The following is a 20,213-nucleotide window of genomic DNA, read 5'->3' on the forward strand; positions in this document are numbered from 1 at the left end:
GGGATCCTCCGAATTTCACTCCGTCTCCGATAGGACGAGGGAAGTTGTGTGAAATGCCTTTCACAAAGACAGAACACCCGACCAACTGTTGAGCAAGAAAATTCACAAAGTTCGCACAAGACATGTCACAGAAACCCACTGGGTGTGTAGTTCTGACGGAGAGTACAGCCGTGCTCGAGGCCAGTGGTCGATGTCAAAAGTGGCCAAAAATAGATCCTGACTTGGGCAAACAATACTAAAACTCTGATTTCTTTGGAAAACAATATTCTCTGTGTGGCCAATTTGGCCAAATTGGCCAAGCTCATGGCCATCTTGCAGCCGGTAAGAATCTCATCAATAATTGATATATTATCGGAACTGAGAATTGAAATCTATTTCAGGGGATTTCGTACAACTCTCAATCAAGACTTCCAGAGAGTAATTAAAACGCTGTAAATGATATATGATAAAGCCGTTGAATTGCCATAAATTAAATCGATTAAGGTAACAAGTATAGACGATTTTTGGTCCCTTTAAAATTTATTTCCGGTGTTCTGAATACACGCGTGTGTTTTTGGTCCACTGGTGTACGGAATACACAGGTCCCATACACAGGTCCTTCATATGCATAGAGAATAGAACAGTAAAGTTTGCTGCCCCAAACGTAAACAATGGTCGAGAAGCACATGGCAAACCACATGTTCCTGTCTTGACAGCTCACGTTCCAATGTAAATAATAGAAAGAAAATAACCTTTAAAATTTGGCTGTTAGGCGGCAAAAGAAACACATATTCATAAATACTCGATCATGCATCAAATAATGTCTAGATATGGATATTTTATGGAACAAAAGGTAAAATTTATCAAAAGTTACGTCTATCTATTTTTAGACCAGAGCAAATTATTGCGCTGGTATGAACAAAACGAGAATTATTCGGAGCCTGATTTTCAGAATAATTTAGTCTTATATTATTATTTCTGCAACTGTTAGATTTTATGTAAACATATTTTCAATACTGAAAGTGTATTGCCTACAACTCAAACTACAAAATTGGGAGACCTATATTGTGCGTAAATTATTCCGGTCCCTAACGGAAATCACTAGCAACTTGTTATTATTTACGTTTGGGGCAGCAAACTTTACTGTTCTATACGGGACGAGAGTAGGGGAGGGCATCCGGATCACCAAAAGGTCACCGATGCTTTTGGTTTTGAGAAGTCAGGTCATCGAGTATTGAGAAGGTCCCGACCTCGACTTAGTTCTCGATGCTTTTCTCGTCTCGAGAATCTTGGTCATCGATGCTTCTCGTATTGAGTCCCGAGTCCCGAGTCTCGAGACTATACTGCGCGAGCGACGCACGCGTTTCTAACAATGTGTACTATCTGCATTGTTCACCCCTCTCTCGTCGGCGTTGATTCCAGCGAAGCTCGAGACTTTTGTGCGTCTCGATGCTTTTTTGAGTCTCGAGACTCAAAAAAGTCTCGAGCATCGCTCTAGTCATCGGTGCTTTCATTCAATACCTAGTCATTGGTATTGGGTATTGACGTTATATCATATTTTAAACAGCTAACAAAACACAAACGTCGTAAATAGATCAAAATGGTTATAGGTATCAATGTTTTATTATTATACAAAGTGAATTTATTTAATGTATTTTAAGTTTTAATACAAAAAAAGCCATCCAAAGCTCAGTTGAAGTGCTACTTCTCGGGAATTCCCGACTTTTCCTTGGTCATCGAGTTCGGGAAGTTTTGAGTGTTGGTGGCCGATGACTTGAGGTATCATCGAGACTTCCGCTCGACACTAATTACCAGGAAAAGGAAAGAGCAAGCAGCAAGCGTTCTAATATCTATAGCAATTCCAAGGAAAACAAACGTATACCCAGCGAGATATATCTAGGTAAGGAACTGATTTACCAATATTCATCTTAGTCAAAATCATATTCATATTAATCATCACATATTATTGGGAGGCAACCCCAACGACGTTTAGATTTTATCTTTTAAACTTTAACATTAACATAGTCAGATCTCTTCTTAAGTCTTTGCCCAACTCTAGAAGTAAAATAGTAGATACTTCAAGATACTTCTTCTTCTTCTTCTTCTTCTTCTTCTTCTTCTTCTTCTTCTTCTTCTTCTTCTTCTTCTTCTTCTTCTTCTTCTTCTTCTTCTTCTTCTCTTCTTCTTCTTCTTCTTCTTCTTCTTCTTCTTCTTCTTCTTCTTCTTCTTCTTCTTCTTCTTCTTCTTCTTCTTCTTCTTCTTCTTCTTCTTCTTCTTCTTCTTCTTCTTCTTCTTCTTCTTCTTCTTCTTCTTCTTCTTCTTCTTCTTCTTCTTCTCTTCTTCTTCTTCTTCTTCTTCTTCTTCTTCTTCTTCTCTTCTTCTTCTTCTTCTTCTTCTTCTTCTTCTTTCTTCTTCTTCTTCTTCTTCTTCTTTTAATTAATTAATTATTATTATTATTATATTATTATTATTATTATTATATTATTATTATTATTATTATTACTATTGTTATTATTATTATTATTATTATTATTATTATTATTATTATTATTATTATTATGATCATATGCTTCAACTATAATGTTTGTTCTTTTTAACTGTCATTCAATTAATATGAATATGGAACATGACACTTATAATTAGGTTTTCAATTAATTTTGCCTATCTCTAGATATTTCCGAATTACATACCACATTGCACTAAATAATCAATGAATCTGTAAAGCTTGTTTTATGCAAAAATGAATGCAAATGTTATGTCTGATTGGAGAAAGCAAAGAGTGGTGATTATCCTGTGAATATTTATAAAAGACTTTTATTGCAATGCTACAGTTCATTCCAGCAATGTGAGAAGGTGGCTCTTTGTGACCGTATCCTCTGTGGGAGACAGAAACCAGCAACAAGGATGGAGTAGCAATGTCATGTTGAATTAATCAAAGGGACTCGACGAATCTCACAGTGTGAAATTTCACAAACAGTATTTCTACATCTACCACATCATTAACAACTTATTAAGTCTGTGGTAGTTGGGTTCTATGAATGCTCTCAGAAAAAAGATGAAACATGGAAAGAAAGGGTATTTGTAAAGAACTTTTAAGGCTGTATCATAGAGAAGGTGAAGATTTTTTTGCGCCAAATCACATTACACAATGTGAAAGCTGGGTACATGATATTAGCCAGAGAAAAAAACTTCAATCCAAGGAATTAAAACACTTGGATTCACATCTCCCAAGAAAGTCAACCTGGCAACATTTCTGAACAGGTTATGTTAAACGTTTTCTTACAGTTTGCTGGTATAATTCACACAGAATTTTCACCAAAGGATGTCAACATCATTTTGGATTATAAAAAAGGGACATTACAATTCTTAATGCACTTATAAAAAGATTAAAGCCTTACAACGCATCCATTCCTCCTGACAGTCTGTGCCCACACACAAGTGTAAAAACCCAAAACGCACTTGAAAAATTATGTTTCAATGAAGTTTTGCCACAGCCCCATTATAGTCTTGACCTTGCTCCCAGTGATTTTTTTATTTTATTTGCAAGACTTGTGAGAAAACAGTTGTGCCAATGATGATGAAATTAGTTCAGCAGTGGCTTCCTTGGCTCAGGTCGAAGTCCTCTGATTTATTTGCCAACAGAATGCGACAACTATCTAAGCATTGGTGATATGCATAGACATGAATTGGGATACTTTTGAAAGTGAATAAATATTGTGAAGCTCAAATCCTGAACTTTCATTTGGTATATGACACGTATGAGTAGGTACTGCCTTTCATTGTTCATACATTTTTAAAAAGATATATTGAACAACATAATTGATTTTCAAATTATTTATCTCTGTATTTCAGATTCTTCTTAACTATCATGCCTAACAATTTAGTGTTCCATTAAACCTGCTATTGACTGCAAATACATCATTATGAATTACAACAGAGAATGGCATGAATTTCCATCAAATGCGTCAAAGGCTATCAAGAAGTTTATGAAACACGGTATTGCTTCAAAAGTCACCAGAGATGAACTTTTCTACAAATATAGCTCTGTTTTGCCCAGCTCTCAGAAGGAGACACCAAGTTGGAATTATGTTGTTGATACTGATAAAACTGCAGAATTGGAAAGGCTTGGACTTTTGAACTGGTGGCAAATGGCAACAAAATTACACGTAATCAAAATACCACGTGAGTCAAAATTTTCAGCAGTTTTTTGTATTTTTCTTAATCTATGAGATAAGTTTTAGATAGTTTATATATATTCTGTAATTTGCATTATAGAAGGGTCATAAAGCATGTTAAAAAAAAAATTAATATGGATTTTGTCCAAATAATTATGACTGTCATTAGAATTTAAATATATATGTGTGCTGTCGATTGCTATAATTATAGTAAGATATGATTAACAAACAGAGAAGACATATGCACCAATGACAGACTATGAACAAGAATAGTATCATACTGTCATCACATTGGCCATTCAACTGCAAATGAATGTCTATAATTTTCAAAAGTAGTCTTTCAGAGTTCTAAGACCTTTGTAGCTGTAGTTGGTCCCCACCTCTGTTACATTAAATGGATCTAGCAGTTGCCTGCACTCTTTATTAAGGATACTAGCCTATTACAAATTAATTTCTAACTGGCCCAGCCACCCAATCATTGTTAGGTTGACAGGTGGGGGAAGAGAAAGTCCAACATCATTCATTGGCTTTGAAATTATGGAGATATGGAATATGAAACAAAGCACAGATTCTTTTATAATAATTCTATTCATTCCAACTAGACGATGGGAAATTGTTGAGACATCCCAACACTGTTAGAATAATTTTCAATAATGCCATAAAATAATAAATTTGCTCTTTCTTGTCTCGTTATTTTTTTGAATATGAGTTTAGAACTGAAATCAGCAAAAAACTGGTGTGGGCTGAATGAGCAAACAAAAACTGTACTGACCAATAGGTGCCAGCAGTACTGACCAATATCCCTGGCCTTTAAATATTACACAATCTTTATCTCTTTCCCCTCTGACAATTATCACTACCACAGCTACTACTACTACTACTACTACTACTACTACTACTACTACTACTACTACTACTACTACTACTACTGCCACCACTACTTCTACAGACCTGCTGTTCATACCGATTTTAAAGACCATTTTAATGTGTTTACATGCCGATCAGACCGATTTCCCCAAGTGATTATCCTCCTCCACCCCTCTTCCCAGGAAAGACATTAGCACATCATGTCATCATAATTGTAGCAGAATTGGGTGAATAACCCAACCAGCAGCAGGGTCCCCAGTCGGGAACAAATGTAATATTTTGGAAGTAATATTTGGTTGATTGGAGCCAGTTTGTGATTAGCCAACTTAAGTTGATTTTTGATAATTTCTATATAAGATGTCACTTGTATATATGACACCCTTTTTTTAGTAATACGTTTCATAAGATTATGCATGTAAGCGTGGAATATATTTTACTTGTTCTCATATCTTTTTCATCATCATCATCATCATCATTGTCTTTTTCACCCTGGGTCAGGGTATAGGCCACAGACAAACAGTTTCCATCCTTCTCTATCCCGAGCTAACTTTTTGATCTCATTCCAGGTCTTACCACTTCTCTGTATATCAGCTTCTTTAATTCTTCTCCATGTTCCTCGTGGCCTTCCCCTTGATCTTCTGCCCTGAGGGTTCCAGTCCAATACTTTCTTTGTTATAGTGGAGTCATTTTTAAGCGTGTGTCCAATCCACCTCCATCGTCTTCTTCCTATTTCCTCTCCCACTGGTTTCTGCTGTGTTTTTTTCCATACTTCTTCATTTTTTATTCTATCCATCCATTTTATTCGGAGTAGCTTACGCATGCACCTGTTTACAAAAAATCTGTACTCTCTTTATACATGCCTGTGATGCATTCCAAGTTTCACATCCATACAGTAAGACAGACTTCACGTTTGAGTTGAAAAGTGTCTTAGCTTTAGTCGAAGGGAGATATCTTTAGTTCTCCAAACTCTGTTCAAAGATGTGAATACAGCCTGTGCCTTTCCTATTCGTGCTTTCACCTCTGCTTCCGTGCCTCCATCCTTGTCAATTATACTTCCGAGATAACAGAAAGTGTCTATATCTTCGAGTTCCTGATCTTTTACTTTGATCTGCTCCCTTTGATGCGTACCTATCCTCAAGACCTTTGACTTTGCAGGGTGAATTCTTAGACAAATTGATTCCGAGAGGCTGTTTATAATTGTGGTTTTTGCTTGCATCTGTTCCTGGGTGTGGGACAAAAGAGCCAGATCATCTGCAAAATCCAGATCATCCAACTGTGTCCAGGGGGTCCACTGTATGCCATTTCTTCGCCCTTTGGAGGTTTCCTTCATTAGCCAATCAATGGCAAGGATGAACAGGAATGGTGAAAGCAAGCATCCCTGCTTGACACCAGTCTTAATTTCAAAGCTGTCAGTAAGCTGATCTTCATGTACAACCCTGCAACTTGATCCTTCATACATTTTCTTAATGAGGTTTACTATCTTTTCAGGAGTCCATAATGTGCCAGAATTTTCCACAATGTTGCTCTGTCAATACTGTCGAAAGCCTTCTCGTAATCCAGAAAGTTGACAATAAGAGGAGAGTTCCATTCTATAGACTGTTCCACTATGACTCGCAGAGAGGCAATCTGGTCGGTGGTTGAACGGTTTTTCCGAAAACCTACCTGTTCGTCCTGCAGTTTAGCATCTGTTGCATTCTTAATTCTCTCTAAAATAATACGGTTGAAAACTTTTCCTGGGATAGAAAAAAGAGTGATTCCTCGATAATTATTACAATTACTGAGGTCCCCTTTCTTTGGAAGCTTGATAAGATGTCCTTCCTTCCAATCCTTTGGGAATATCCCGTCATTCCAGATTCTCTCAAATAGTGGGTGCAGGGCCTCAGCATTTCTTTCAGCATCAACTTTTAGAGCCTCTGGTGGAATCTGGTCTGGTCCAGCAGCTTTCCCCCTTTTCATCTTGTTAATGGCACCCACAATCTCTGCTATTGATGGTGGATCACAGCTAATTGGTAGCTCATTCCTTGCAGGCAAAATTTCTAGCTGGTTGTCTGGTGGTGGTCTGTTCAGAAGGCAGTTGAAATGTTCCCTCCATCGTTCAGATTGAGCCTCTTTTCCAAAAATAGTTTTCCCATCTTTGTCTTTGACTGGTACCTCTGGTTTCCCATATTTTCCAGCAAGTGTCTTGGTAGTTTGATAAAGGATCCTCATGTGTCCTCCTGTCGCTGCTGCTTCTGCTTTCTCTGCAAGTCTGTTCATGAATGCTTCCGTGTCTTTCTTCACAGGTCTTTTGACTTCCTTAGCTATGGCTCGGTACTGCTCTTGTGCATCCAGTCTTGAAGCCCTTGTTCGGCTTGCATTCATTTCTTCCTTCCTTGTCCTCTTTTCAAGGTGGTTGGACTTATCCATAAAAAAAAAAAAGGAAAATTCTTTTTAATTTTTTTTTTTATTTGTTAAAATGAACATTTCGTCTGGTAATCAGTTTCAATTTTAGGAGTTGACCTTTTTGTTTTGTTTTATTTTGTTTTTGTTTTTTAGTTGGATGACAAGACCTAACTCATAATTTTTGCAGGATTTTTGTTTTTGGCTGACATTTGTAACACTTAAAAAGAAAGCAGATTGTGGTCTTAAAGAAGAGAAAAGTAGAGTTATTGGAAAATGCTACCTATTTAAGGAAGGAAATGAAAAAAATCTGATAAAGCAGAGAAAGTCACTGGGCTTTATTCACCTCTGCAAATGCCTTAAGAAAATGAGCAAAGGAAAAGGAGGATTATATTTCCTCAATTTCTAATCAAATTAAGGAGAGAGAGAGGCCTCTTTGAAATCATTGTAATTGCAATGTCTTCGTGTTATAAATTGAAGCTTACAATTCAATACTTATCTTTTTTTTTTTCCTTCGAGCTTCAAGCAGCAACATTTTAATTATTTCATCATTTATTTATGGTAAAATGCACATTCCGCGAAAAGAGGCGAAATAGTCCTCCTTTTTAAATATTCTGACTTGAGATCAATGCCATGATGTACACAAAAATTAAAACGAAACAAAACAAACAAAAAAGAAAAAACCCATCAAAACTATGACAATAACAATTTAGTGCGGCTATCTGGTCTTGTGGTATGCCACTTTCCTTCTGATCTGAAGGTCCATGGTTTGAGTCTCTCTCAAAGCTGCACATATTTGAGTCCAGTCATTGAAAAAGGCTTTTTACTCCCATTCTCTCATTATACTCAGGTGAAAGATGAGTTCATGGCCATTAACAGCATTGTATCGGTTAACAGGCACCATGCCTCGTCCTACATGTTAGAAATTGCTGTTGGCTAGGGACCGCTTGTAAAGCACTTTGAGCATGTTTAGTGGATATTGTGCTAAATAGAAATGCTAAGTTTGTCTTTTTGGTGTTTTTTTTTCTTTTCACAGAGGACAAGTATTCATTTTTCAATTCTGTTTCTGTATCTCTGTGGGGAGTACCAGACAGCAAAGGCTTGGTGTTCTTCTTGATTAAGTCTACTCTGAAGCTACATGGTCGAGTTTGGGCAATGAGATTCAATAAAAACACTACATATAATACAAATGTAAGTAGAAGAAATATCAACGGTCTTGTATCTCTGACTGGAACTGAAAATTTTAACATCTGAAGGTGTTTAATTTATATGAAAACCCATTCTTTACCATAAACTGTACTATTTAACACACGAAAAAAGACCCTTTTTGCCAATCAAAACTTGGGAAAAAATGTTTTTTGGGGGGTAGGGTTGGGGGGTCTTGTTTTTATTCTGTTTGTTTTTGTTGTTTCTTGCAAAAAAACTTCAAAACAACTTAATTTTAAAGGATTATATTTTCTCAGTAGATAAAAACAACATTTTGTATTCAGTATTATGAATCACAATACCGTTTTTAATAATTATTAAAACAACTTTCATGATTTTGGAGGAAAAAAATTACTTCAAATGTGAACCTCCGCCTTGAAACTGTTTTAAGTCGGATTTTTCAATTTTGGGTTTTTGGTACCCAATCATAGCTTATTTTATGCTTTAAAATTTGATACTAAATTTATACAATTCTGATTATTCATTGCCGAGATATGACCGTTTGAAGTAGGGAGAGTGTGAAAACCAAATTTTTAGAAAATCGATTTTGAAGTGAGGCACCGTTTTCACGCACAGTCAAATCAATGGGCAAAGATAACTCCTTAGATACGGGCATCGAAAATTTGACGAGAATAGTGAAATTTGACATGAGCTTAGATTATACATCTAATAATGTACATACAAATTTTTGAAACATTCCATTTATTACTTTTGTAGTTATTCATTATTATGTAAGATGTTCTTAAAACAAATAAAACACTTGAAAAAAAATGCCGACAATTGCTCACTTTTTCAAGAATTTTTGATATTTAAGTAAAGAATCAATGAAATAAGGATTATGAATGTGAATTTTTTGTCTTATTTAATAGAGAAAATATGATTTCAAAATGCCAAAAGTTAAAGGTTTTATAATTTGAAAGTACAGTTTTGAAACTATGTGAAGCCGGGTGGGTACGGAAAGAATTATCAAGAAAGAGGATTAGAGATAGAGATAGAATGAGAGAGTAAAATACACGCACGCACACACACACACACACACACACAAAAACACACACACATGTGTGAGAGAGAGAGAGAGAAAGAGAGAGAGAGAGAAAGAAAGAAAGAGAGAGATATAGAGAAAAAGAGGAGCGAGAGGGGGAGGGGAGAGAGACTGCTTGTGCATTAAGAGGACGCGAGGGAAATAGAATAAAGATTGAAACCTGTAGATGTGTGTGTGTGTGTGTGTGTGTGTGTGTGTGTGTGTGTGTGTGTGTGTGTGTGTGTGAGAGAGAAACAAAAGGGAGACGGAGAGAAGGTGGTAGACATGAAGAAAGGGAATGGAGGCGGAGCAAAGAATTGTAGATAGTTTAAAAGAAAGCATTTTGTTACAAAGAAGCAGTCAACACTATGCTCTCCTCAATCAATCTCTCGTCCTGAAACTCTATTCGACCAATTTGATATCTGCACTATTACTAAGAAATGCGCTCCCTGTCCCTCACACTCCTACTCATCTCCATTCTCTCTCTCCATTCCCTTGACTCAGATCGACACTTACGAGGGTCTTATTGTGTCCTACTTACATAAATCTGTTATGTTTTCCTTACGTTTCCCCACTTGTTGTCTAAAAGACCCCCCCCCCCCTCTTTTCCCTCTTCATATCAAGAACCGACACACATCCCTCTCCTCTCTCTCTCTCTCTCTCTCTCTCTCTCCCTCACTCCTCCCTCTCTCTCTCTCTCTCTCTCCTCTCTCCTCACCTCTCTCATCTCTCCTCTCTCCTTCTCCTCTCCCTCCTTCTCCTCTCTTCTCCTCTCTCCTCTCTCTCTCCTCTCTCTCCTCTCCTCTCTCCTCTCTTCCCTCCTCTCCTCCTCTCTCTCTCCTCTCTCTCCTCTCCTCTCTCTCTACTCCTCTCTCTCCTCTCTCTCTCTCCTTCCCTCTCTCCTCCTCTCCTCTTTCTCTCCCTCTCTCTCTCTCCCCTTCCTCTCTCCTCTCTCTCCTCTCCCTCTCTCCACTCTCTCATCTCCCACTCCCTCTCTCTCTCTCTCTCTCCTCCCCCTCCCCTCTCTCCTCTCTCCTCTCTCCTCTCCTCCTCCCTCCTCCCTCTCTCTCTCTCCTCTCTCCCTCTCTCTTCCTTCTCTCTCTCTCTCCCCTCTCCTCTCTCCCTCCTCTCCCCTCTCTCTCTCCTCTCCTCCTCTCCTTCCCTCTCTCCCTTCCTCTCCCGCCTCCCCCCTCTCTCCCCCCCCCACTCCTCCTCCTCTCCCTTCACCTTCACCTCCCCCCCTCCTCTCCTCCCTCACTCCTCCTCTCTCCCTCTCCACTCTCTCCTCTCTCCTCTCTCCCCTCTCCCTCCTCTCTCCCTTCACTCATCTCTCTTCCTCCTCTTCCCTCTCTCTCCTCTCCCTCCCCTCCTCTCTCCTCCTCTCTCTCCTCTCCTCTCCTCTCTCCTCTCTCTCTCTCCTCTCTTCCCCCCTCCTCCACTCTCCTCTCCTCTCCTCTCTCTCTCTCCTCTCCTCTCTCCTCTCCCCCTCTCCTCTCTCCTCTCCTCCTCTCTCTCCTCCTCCCTCTCTCTCCTCTCTCCTCCTCCTCTCTCCTCTCTCTCCTTCCTCTCTTCCCTCCTCTCTCTCCTCTCTCTCTCCCTCTCCCTATCTTCTCTCCCCCTCTCTCTCTCTCTCTCCTCCCCTCTCGTCTCCTCCCTTCTCTCTCCCCCTCCTCCTCTCTCCTCCTCTCTCCTCTCCCTCTCCTCTCTCCTCCCTCTCCATCTCTCTCCTCCTCTCTCCCTTCTCTCTCTCCTCCTCATCCCCCTCCCCCCCTCTCTCTTCTCTCTCCCCTCTCCTCTCTCCCTCTCTCTCTCCTCTCTCATCTCTCCTCTCCCTCCCCTCCCTCCCTCTCTCTCTCTCCTCTCTCTCTCTCTCATCTCTCCCTCTCCATCTCTCTCTCCTCTCTCTCCTCTCTCCCTCTCCTCTCTCTCCTCTCTCCTCCCTCTCCTCTCTCTCTCTCTCTCTCTCTCCCTCTCTCTCTCTCTCCCTCTCCTCTCTTCTCTCTCTCCCATCTCTCTCCTCTCCTCTCTCTCTCTCATCCCCTCTCTCTCTCTCTCTCCTCTCCCTCCCCTCTCTCTCCCTCCCTCTCTCCTCTCTCTCTCTCTCTCTCTCTCTCCTTCTCTCTCCTCTTTCTGATCTCCTGGGGGGTTCCGACCTCCCATAGGGCATTCATCTGTGTCTTCTACCCCTTATACAGTTTCCACTGCTTCTGTCTTGTCTTGTGAGATCCTGTTTGTCCTGGCTCTGCCATACCTGCTTAGAACGTCAAATGTATAGTTATTTGGAGATGATATTTTTTTTCCTTGTAAATCACTGTTATGCACTGTATTATGTATTATATGTATTTTATTTGTAAACATTTGAGTGTATTCCTCTTAGTGGGGACTGTGCCTGTGTCTGGATGAGACTTTTAGGTGATCTCAGACTAAGTACATTGGTGGTATGCTCTTGGAATCTACATCTGATCCCTATTTGTTCCCAGTTCCCCTTTGTCTTGCTTTCTCTTGGCTGCTTTAATTGTAATTCTAGAACTTCTATCCATTTCTTCCTTTTTACTGGCGCTGATATAACCTAGATGTGTTGCAAGCGCCGTTAAACCCTTAAAAACAAAACAAAACATCTTCTCTCTCTCTCTCTCTCTCTCTCTCTCTCTCTTCTCTTCTCCTATCTCTTCTCTTTTCCTCTCTCTCTCTCTTTCTTTCTCTCTCTCCCCTCTTCATCTATCCATCTATCTATCTATCTATCTATCTATCTATCTATCTATCTATCTATCTATCTACCTACCTATTTATCCATTAATAGGTTTGTCTTTCTGTCTGTTTCCTTCCATTTCATTTTTATTACACTATATTTCCATCTCGAGAGTTCATTAATATTTATCAGGCTCTATATTTATTATTCACTTTTTTTGTACTTAAAATTAAATGTTTATCCTACAACAATCTCTGTAAGTGTAAGATTAGGCAACTGTTGTCCTATATAGTCTTAGCATGTCCTATAATTTCATGAATAAAAAAAGAGGGACAAAGGAGGACCCTCACCTCGATCACCAATGCAGCTAGACAAAGAAATAATAGCACGTGGTGTGTATCAAAATGCACAAACACACACACATATGTAACACACTCATGCTGACGTCATGAAGCACCGCCCGAGCATTATGGCCTACAGCCACAGCACATGTGATGAGCGTTGACCAATCAGAATCATTCATTTGTAAGGTTGTCAGGGAAAAACCTAGACTTGTTTACAGTTTTTAAAGTTCATTATTGGTTGAACCATGAAATTGTGGAAACAGTCATGCTTTCTCTGAGATTGATAAAGACGCGCCCTTTGCTGTGATATCTTGCATCTTATTGGTGGAGAAAAAGACTATGTATTACTAAGCCTTGGAAAGGGTGGCTATCTGAGAGAATGTCAACTCTCGTTTTGAATGTTTCACTGATAGTTGCATTTTTAAACTTGAAATTTATATAACTTATCGTCAATATAATTTATGTTGAATTATTATGTTTTCATGTAGAAAAATGATTGTTGTTTCTGAAACAACCAAAAATTGAAATTTGATCATTTTGACCGTTTTCTTCGTTTTCCAAATCCCGACTTAATACCGCTTCGAGGCGGAGGGTCACAAATTATACAAGAATTCAGATGATTCTGACATTAATTAGTTTTTGGAGTCTTTGGTTTCAGAATTGGTAACAAGGTGATGGTCATATTGAATTATTGATATTTGAAGCCAAAGTTTTCCCTCCAAATAGAAGAAAATGGTTTATTAATATGTTATAGAGCATAGGCCAGGGAAAGTTTATAATTAGATCCACTCCTATCTTATCTTATATGTATTCCAATATCTGCTACTAAAATATATTTCATGCAAGCCATGCAGATTTTAAAAAGTAAAAGACTTAAAATAATTTTTTCCCCAATTAATGTAGCTCATTTCCATATTTTTACTATGCTCATTGCGCTTCAGAATTCTTTAATTCTTCCTCCAGATGACCATCTGAAACCAAATTTTCGTTTTCATACAGTGCAAGTCACTGGTGTGGTGTACTTTTTGTGATAACTTTTTACATTATCCATCTCTGCCTTTGGCATGGTTTTCATTAAGACCTGATTGGAGTGGGATAATATGTGTAAGCAAGGAGGTGATGCTTGGGCTGAGTTTCCCCAATCATTGTCACTCTTCCAGTTACTGAACATTCTCACAATTACTTGATTTTGTTTCAAGACAAGACATTGTACCACTGAGTCACTGGCACCATTGTCATAGTCCAGTTTTAGTACCTTCAGGTTTGGATTTATTCACAATGCGTAGTTTTTTTTTATTTCAGTAGCTATGACTTGAACATCTTAGAAAATCCATATTTAAAGATAGATTTCCTGCAAAAGAAATTTGTTTTGATAAAATAATCAGAATAGTTTTTCTAACATTTTTTTAGTATAGCTATTCTGATTATTTTGTCAGGAAAATTGTTCTTGAAGATTTAAGTATACCATGTCCAAAAATAATATATACGCTGACTAAATGCCTTTTTAACTATGACCAGACAATTTTTTAACCTAAAGAATACCTTCAACTTTTCAAATATTTTTGATTGCCGTCTCAAGTTAAACATTTTCTGACAATTTGAAGAACGTCTTAATTTTATCAGTAACCTGATTAGCTGGAGTAGATCAAAAACTTTTTAGTGTCAAATACAAGACTTTTTTTTTCTGAATCCTCTAATTTGAATGACGTTTCCAAAGCAAGCCTCAACAATGAAGGCAAAGAAGAGCTATACAATAATGACTTAAGAACGAGAGTCAGAAAAAAAATTGTATCTCCTTTTTCCTCAAGGTCGAATAATAATTTTTTTTTGTTGAAGTTTCCTGTCAAACACATTCTGATCAAGAGAACGTAACAAATATTGAGTCAAAAATTTGTGTTAGTCCAGCTTGTAAGGAGAAGGTTTGCAATGATGACAGAAACAACATAATCTTAATGATTTTGAAGTGTTATTCAATCTTCAGGAGGGTAGATTGTTGACCTCTAAAGTTAATTATAACGGCTACAATTTTTATATCCTAAAACTTATGAATTTTTAGATTTTCAAGTAGGCAGGTCTGGGTTTGTTATCGTGAGTTACTTTAGTGGTAAATGTATCAAATTCCTGCAGTTCACTAATTAACAAACAGCAGCAAATCTTCTTGTGATTCAGTCCATGATGTAAAAATTCACCCCAAATATTATCAAAGTAAAATGAATAAAAAAGAAATTATTGAAGGTAAAAATGTTTGATAGCGGAAAGGGAGCAGGGCATTTAGTCAGTATACACACAGAACAACAATGTTGTAAAATCTACACAACTCTTACGAGTGATAACACCCTGAGTTTCATATCACTTAAAAACATATTCAATGAAATGTGTCTAGTGCATAATTTATGCCACTTGCAGATGATTTTATAATCATTTTGGAAGCAAGCATGAAATACATTTGCTCTGAAAGTCACAAGGTGTACAATAAAATGGTAAAATGATTTTGGATAGTTAAATATATGAAGTATATCAGTTTTGCCACAGATCCTTAGATTCTACTGCTCTCATCTATATCCAAGATCGATTGCTTCCATATGAACCATTCCACTCATTCAGATCACAACATTCAAAACTACTTATGATCCCAAAAAGGCATCTAAAACCTTTTGGTCATATATTTTACGGCAAATTTGAACATCAGTTTGTGAGGCTTTTTGCCAGTTTTAAGAGTTTAAAAAGAACTTTGAAAACACATTTATTTAAAAAATACTTGAGTTAGGTTTGTGTGTGTGTGTTTGTTTATGTATGCATCCTTTTGCAAACAAGTGATCTTCTCGAGCATGTAATCCCTAAATATTGGGTTACTTTTACTAAAACACATATACACACATTATATATATATATATATATATATATATATATATATATATATATATATATATATATATATATATATATATATATATATATATATATATATATATATATATATATATATATTGGTGTGTTATTTGACACCCAAAACTCACTCAGGTGTATCTTGTCACCAGATTATTCAACACCAGAGTCGCGCATGTCTAGAATTAGCTACCGTCAACAACTTCCGTCGTGTGAATTTTCAGCATGATGGTATGGCTAAATGGTTGCCTGAAGGCAGGGACTAATCAAAATTCTTAGGGATGAAATGATGCAAACAATGAACAATTCGACTGAAAACCCTTTGTCTGCATAACAAAACAAAGAAACTGTCTAATAAACAGAATATAGTGTTCGCTCCCTGTTGAATGAAGTCTGAATGAAATGAAAGCCATAGACTTACAACAGTTAAGCATACGACCTTCGTGGTGTGCCAAGAGAAAGGTGTGATACTACATACTTATTTGTAGGTCTGATGTTATGAGCTCATTGTTGCACTGGAAATATTTTCAATCCAAAGCAAAATATTACCACTTACTTACAACAATGTTTTTTTTCAAATCCCACAACTATTTAAGGTTATCAGACCTGCTAATAAGACTGTTTGGGGTAATTCAGTGTGCAGAGAGATGAAAAATTTCAAGAAATGATTAGATTAGATTATATTAATTCTATGCGTACATGTAGATGTACAAGCATGATTGAGTTGTATGTTTTTATGATTGAGAGAGAAGGGAGGGGGGGGGAGTGTAGGTTTATGTGGAGAGAGAGAGAGAGAGAGAGAGAGAGAGAGAGAGAGAGAGAGAGAGAGAGGAGAGAGAGAGAGAGAGAGAGAGAGAGAGAGAGAGAGAGAGAGAGTGGTGTTCATGTGAACTGTTGACAGTATATGTGAGTGTGGGAGACAAACAGAGAGTGATAGAAATTGCGAGTTTGTGTTTTTGATGTTTTGGGTGTCGAATTATCTGGTGACAAAATATACTGAGTTTTGGGTTTCAAATTACGCTCCCTTTATATACATATTGTAAAAGCGCATTGAGGCCCAGGAAAAAGATGCTATATAAATCTGCTGCTAATAAAAGCAAATATGGAAATAGAATCATAATAATGTACTGAAATGGACTAAGGTAACACATTTTCCATCATGAGTCTTCTATCAAAACCAACTATTCAAGTTTTTTTATATCTGAAGAAATTGCAGGCTTTTTACAATTTATTTTGATGATAAAGGAAATTCCTTGTTTCCTATTCATATGCCAAGCAATTCCATGTTTGGATGCCTTTTCGATTAAACTGGATTTTGGATCCATTTTCCTCTATAATAATAATAATAATAATGATGATAATAATAATAATAATAATAATAATAATAATAATAATAATAATAATAATAATAATAATAATAATAATAATGATAATAATAATAATAATAATAATAATAATAATAATAATTATTATTATAATAATTATAATAATAATAATAATAATAATAATAATAATAATAATAATAATAATAATAATAATAATAATAATAATAATAATTATAAAAATGATACTAATAATAATAATGATAATAATGGACTCTTATAGAGTTGAAGTATTCTCAACACTGAGGCTCTTGGCGCTTTACATCAATACAAAATAATATTAAAGACAATTATGGTGTCAAAAAAGAAACGTTTTTCAAGGATTTCTTGAACACAGACAATGATTTCTCCCGAATGCTCTATGGAATGGTGTTCCATACAGACGGACCAAAATGAGAAGGGAACTTTGCTCCTGTCAGTGTACAAATGCTTGGGATAGCCACCCAAAGTATTTTATGCGATTGGCCAGCATAAATGTTCTGAGGAAAAGACTATCAAATGTCCCTTAGATGTTTAAAATTGAAAAACTTATAAATCTTATTGCATTTTATCTTATTCTACCTCTGTCACAGTTGCTCATTCATTTATTTCTTTTTATCTCTCTCTTGCAGATTGAAGGGCTGAAATTAAACTCAGAGAGATTGTTGCCTGATCACATATTTGTTCTTTGTAATGTCATTCAAAGGCCAATAATTATTATCTCGAATGAGAATAAAAGCATGCGCCCTGACATGAATGAAGACATTGCTACTTTTGGTGGTATTTATTTACCATCAATGTCCAAACCTATAGATTGTTCTAAAACACCCATTTTTCTTGCATATCACAATGGTCTCTTTTCACCCCTTGTAACTGAAGTGTCTGTGGATGTTTCAATAAGTTCCTTGCAAGAGAAATATTCAATATGTTTTCCACTTGTCAAAAGTGATTTTAGCATGTTTCATGTTATGTTTTTACTGGATAGCGAGGAAATAAAAGCTGGAGAAATTTTGCAAGACTACATGATCGTGAAAGATGCAAAAGTCACTTCAGGTGACGAATTGTCAAGACTTCTTTTTACAAAAACTGAATGTTACACTCTGCCTGAAGATAAAAATGTAATTTTAAATTTTATGAAAACATTTGTCCAGCAACCTTACAATGAAAAAGTTTATAGTCATCCAAAATTGTTTAAAAATCTCAAGATTTCAATGCAATCCACAATCAAGAATGGTGTAAACAATCTTGGTATTCATGCAAATAGCAATTTGAAAAATTTTCGGACACCAGGAGATAATTTTTTGCCAGGCAAGCAGGAATTAAAAGATTCAGGATTCTACAGTCAAATGGATACAATGGTGGGGTCATCTTCTTCCCAATATGGAATATTACATCATGCAGATTTACTGCCTCGAGTGGAACCAAATGCCCCTGAAATGCCTGAGGATCCTCAGGAGCCTATGTCTATGACGAGTGAAAGATGCGTTTCATGCAAAAACTACAGGAGTTCAACCAAGACTTTCCCTTTTTGTCATGAATGTTTTGACCAAAGGAATAAATTGATTAAGAATGAATCGCCAAAGGAAAATTTTGCAATGGCATCCCAATTAAACAATACCACTATTCATACATCAGTCTTTAATCAGCAGGAAAAGATAAACAACGTTTCAGTAGCAAAACCAAAATCGTTTACTGGGTCCTCTTATTTGAATAATGTTCACAAAGCAAGCATCAACGATAATGACATAAGAACAGGAGTCAGAAATTTTCCATTATCTACCCTTCCCCCAAGGCTGGATAATTATTCTGTTGAAGTTTCCTGTCAAACATATTCTGATCAAGAGAATATAACAAATAATGAGTCAAAAATCTGCGCTAGTCCAGTTTGTAAGGAGAAGGCATCTTATCCAGAGTTACTTTGTGATAAGTGTATCAAAATCCTGAAAGTTCACATGTTATCAAACTGCAGCAAAGATTGTTGTCGTGGTTTAGTCCCTGATGTGAACGTTCCTTCCAAATATTGCCATAGCGACATAAGTAGAGATGAAAATATTGAAATGATTGCAAGTAATACAACCACTCCTTTGCCAAGAAAAATGGTGTCAGAAGTGGAGAATAATTCCACAGACTCGAAGTCTGACAATATTTTGAGTTGTAAATGTGGTATAAATAGATCCAATTCTTTGCCAGATTCCCCCAGTAAAATCAAATCTATCATGCCAAGACGCTTTTCTGCACCTTTATCATCTATTCAGAAAGATTTTAGCTTTCAAAGATTTTCTCCTGTATCAGAATCCCCCAATGAAGATGAAAGGCCAACTTCTACTGTTGTAACAGAAAACGAAGAGCATAACTTGGGAAATAAGCCAAGGTCTTTAATGGTCACAAGTCTTACTTCAGTTGATGAAACAAATCACATGTTGAATATTTTCTCAGGACACAATGGGGCTTTTGAAAATAATCGTCTGCAATCAGACCCGGAGGAAACAATTGTTATTCAAACTAACGGCACGAGGCGCAATTCTACTGGTTCATATTTTTATACAAAATCGAGCAGTCATAAGGAGGAAACAAAAGGACATAACTTCATACCTGCACAAGAGAACAATGACTCTAAACAGGATAAATATTATCAGACAATGGAAAACCTTGAAAACAATTTAAGGAAAAATGCAAGACGGTGTAAATCAGATTGGTGTTCCAATTATGGAAGTAGTGAAAAAGATGATTATTGTAATAGATGTTACAATGATCGTCAAAGAAAGAATTTCCATCATCATGACTATGATATTTATGAAGATGATCAATGTGACGGGGAGCACCCACCAATGGACAAAGAAGATAGACTTCATGATGAAGATGAGGTGGATGGATATTATATTGTTGATGACTCCATTGGCTATCACACAATGCAAAAAGAATCAACATCGGACAGTTCGGATTTTTTCTTATCTGATTCAGATTTGGAAGATGCGATATAAATCCCTGACAGTTCAAATAACCTTAATTTTTGGCAGGTATAGAGACAAGTCTATACCTTCTCAGTACATCATACATAATTATTTTTATTTGTAAGAATATTGTCATTTTTAACATTATATATTATATATATATATATATATATATATATATATATATATATATATATATAATATATATATATTATATATATATATATATATGGAGGATATATATATAATATTGTGATATTTTTCATAGCGATTCTTTTGTTTATAAGATGTGTTTATCCTATGGGCTAGGTGCACATGTTTGCAGGTCGGATATCCGACCTCAATTATGGGTTGA

At 36.7% G+C, this 20,213-nt stretch overlaps 1 protein-coding gene across 1 annotated transcript; it reads left to right on the forward strand.

Annotated features, from left to right (window-relative positions):
* The first annotated feature begins 1,747 nt into the window (after positions 1–1,747).
* On the forward strand, positions 1,748–19,980 carry LOC144968260 (uncharacterized). The gene is made up of 4 exons (XM_078906440.1): positions 1,748–1,879; positions 3,832–4,161; positions 8,437–8,591; positions 17,540–19,980. The coding sequence occupies exons 2-4, from the start codon at positions 3,903–3,905 to the stop codon at positions 19,886–19,888; spliced, it is 2,763 nt and encodes a 920-aa protein (XP_078762566.1). The 5' UTR covers positions 1,748–1,879; positions 3,832–3,902; the 3' UTR covers positions 19,889–19,980.
* The last annotated feature ends 233 nt before the right edge of the window (positions 19,981–20,213 follow it).

This window comes from Berghia stephanieae, chromosome 3 (genome assembly GCF_034508935.2).
Source record: "Berghia stephanieae isolate SIO BIC M18660-M18661 chromosome 3, UCSD_Bste_1.3, whole genome shotgun sequence".
NCBI classification, from domain to species: domain Eukaryota; kingdom Metazoa; phylum Mollusca; class Gastropoda; order Nudibranchia; family Aeolidiidae; genus Berghia; species Berghia stephanieae.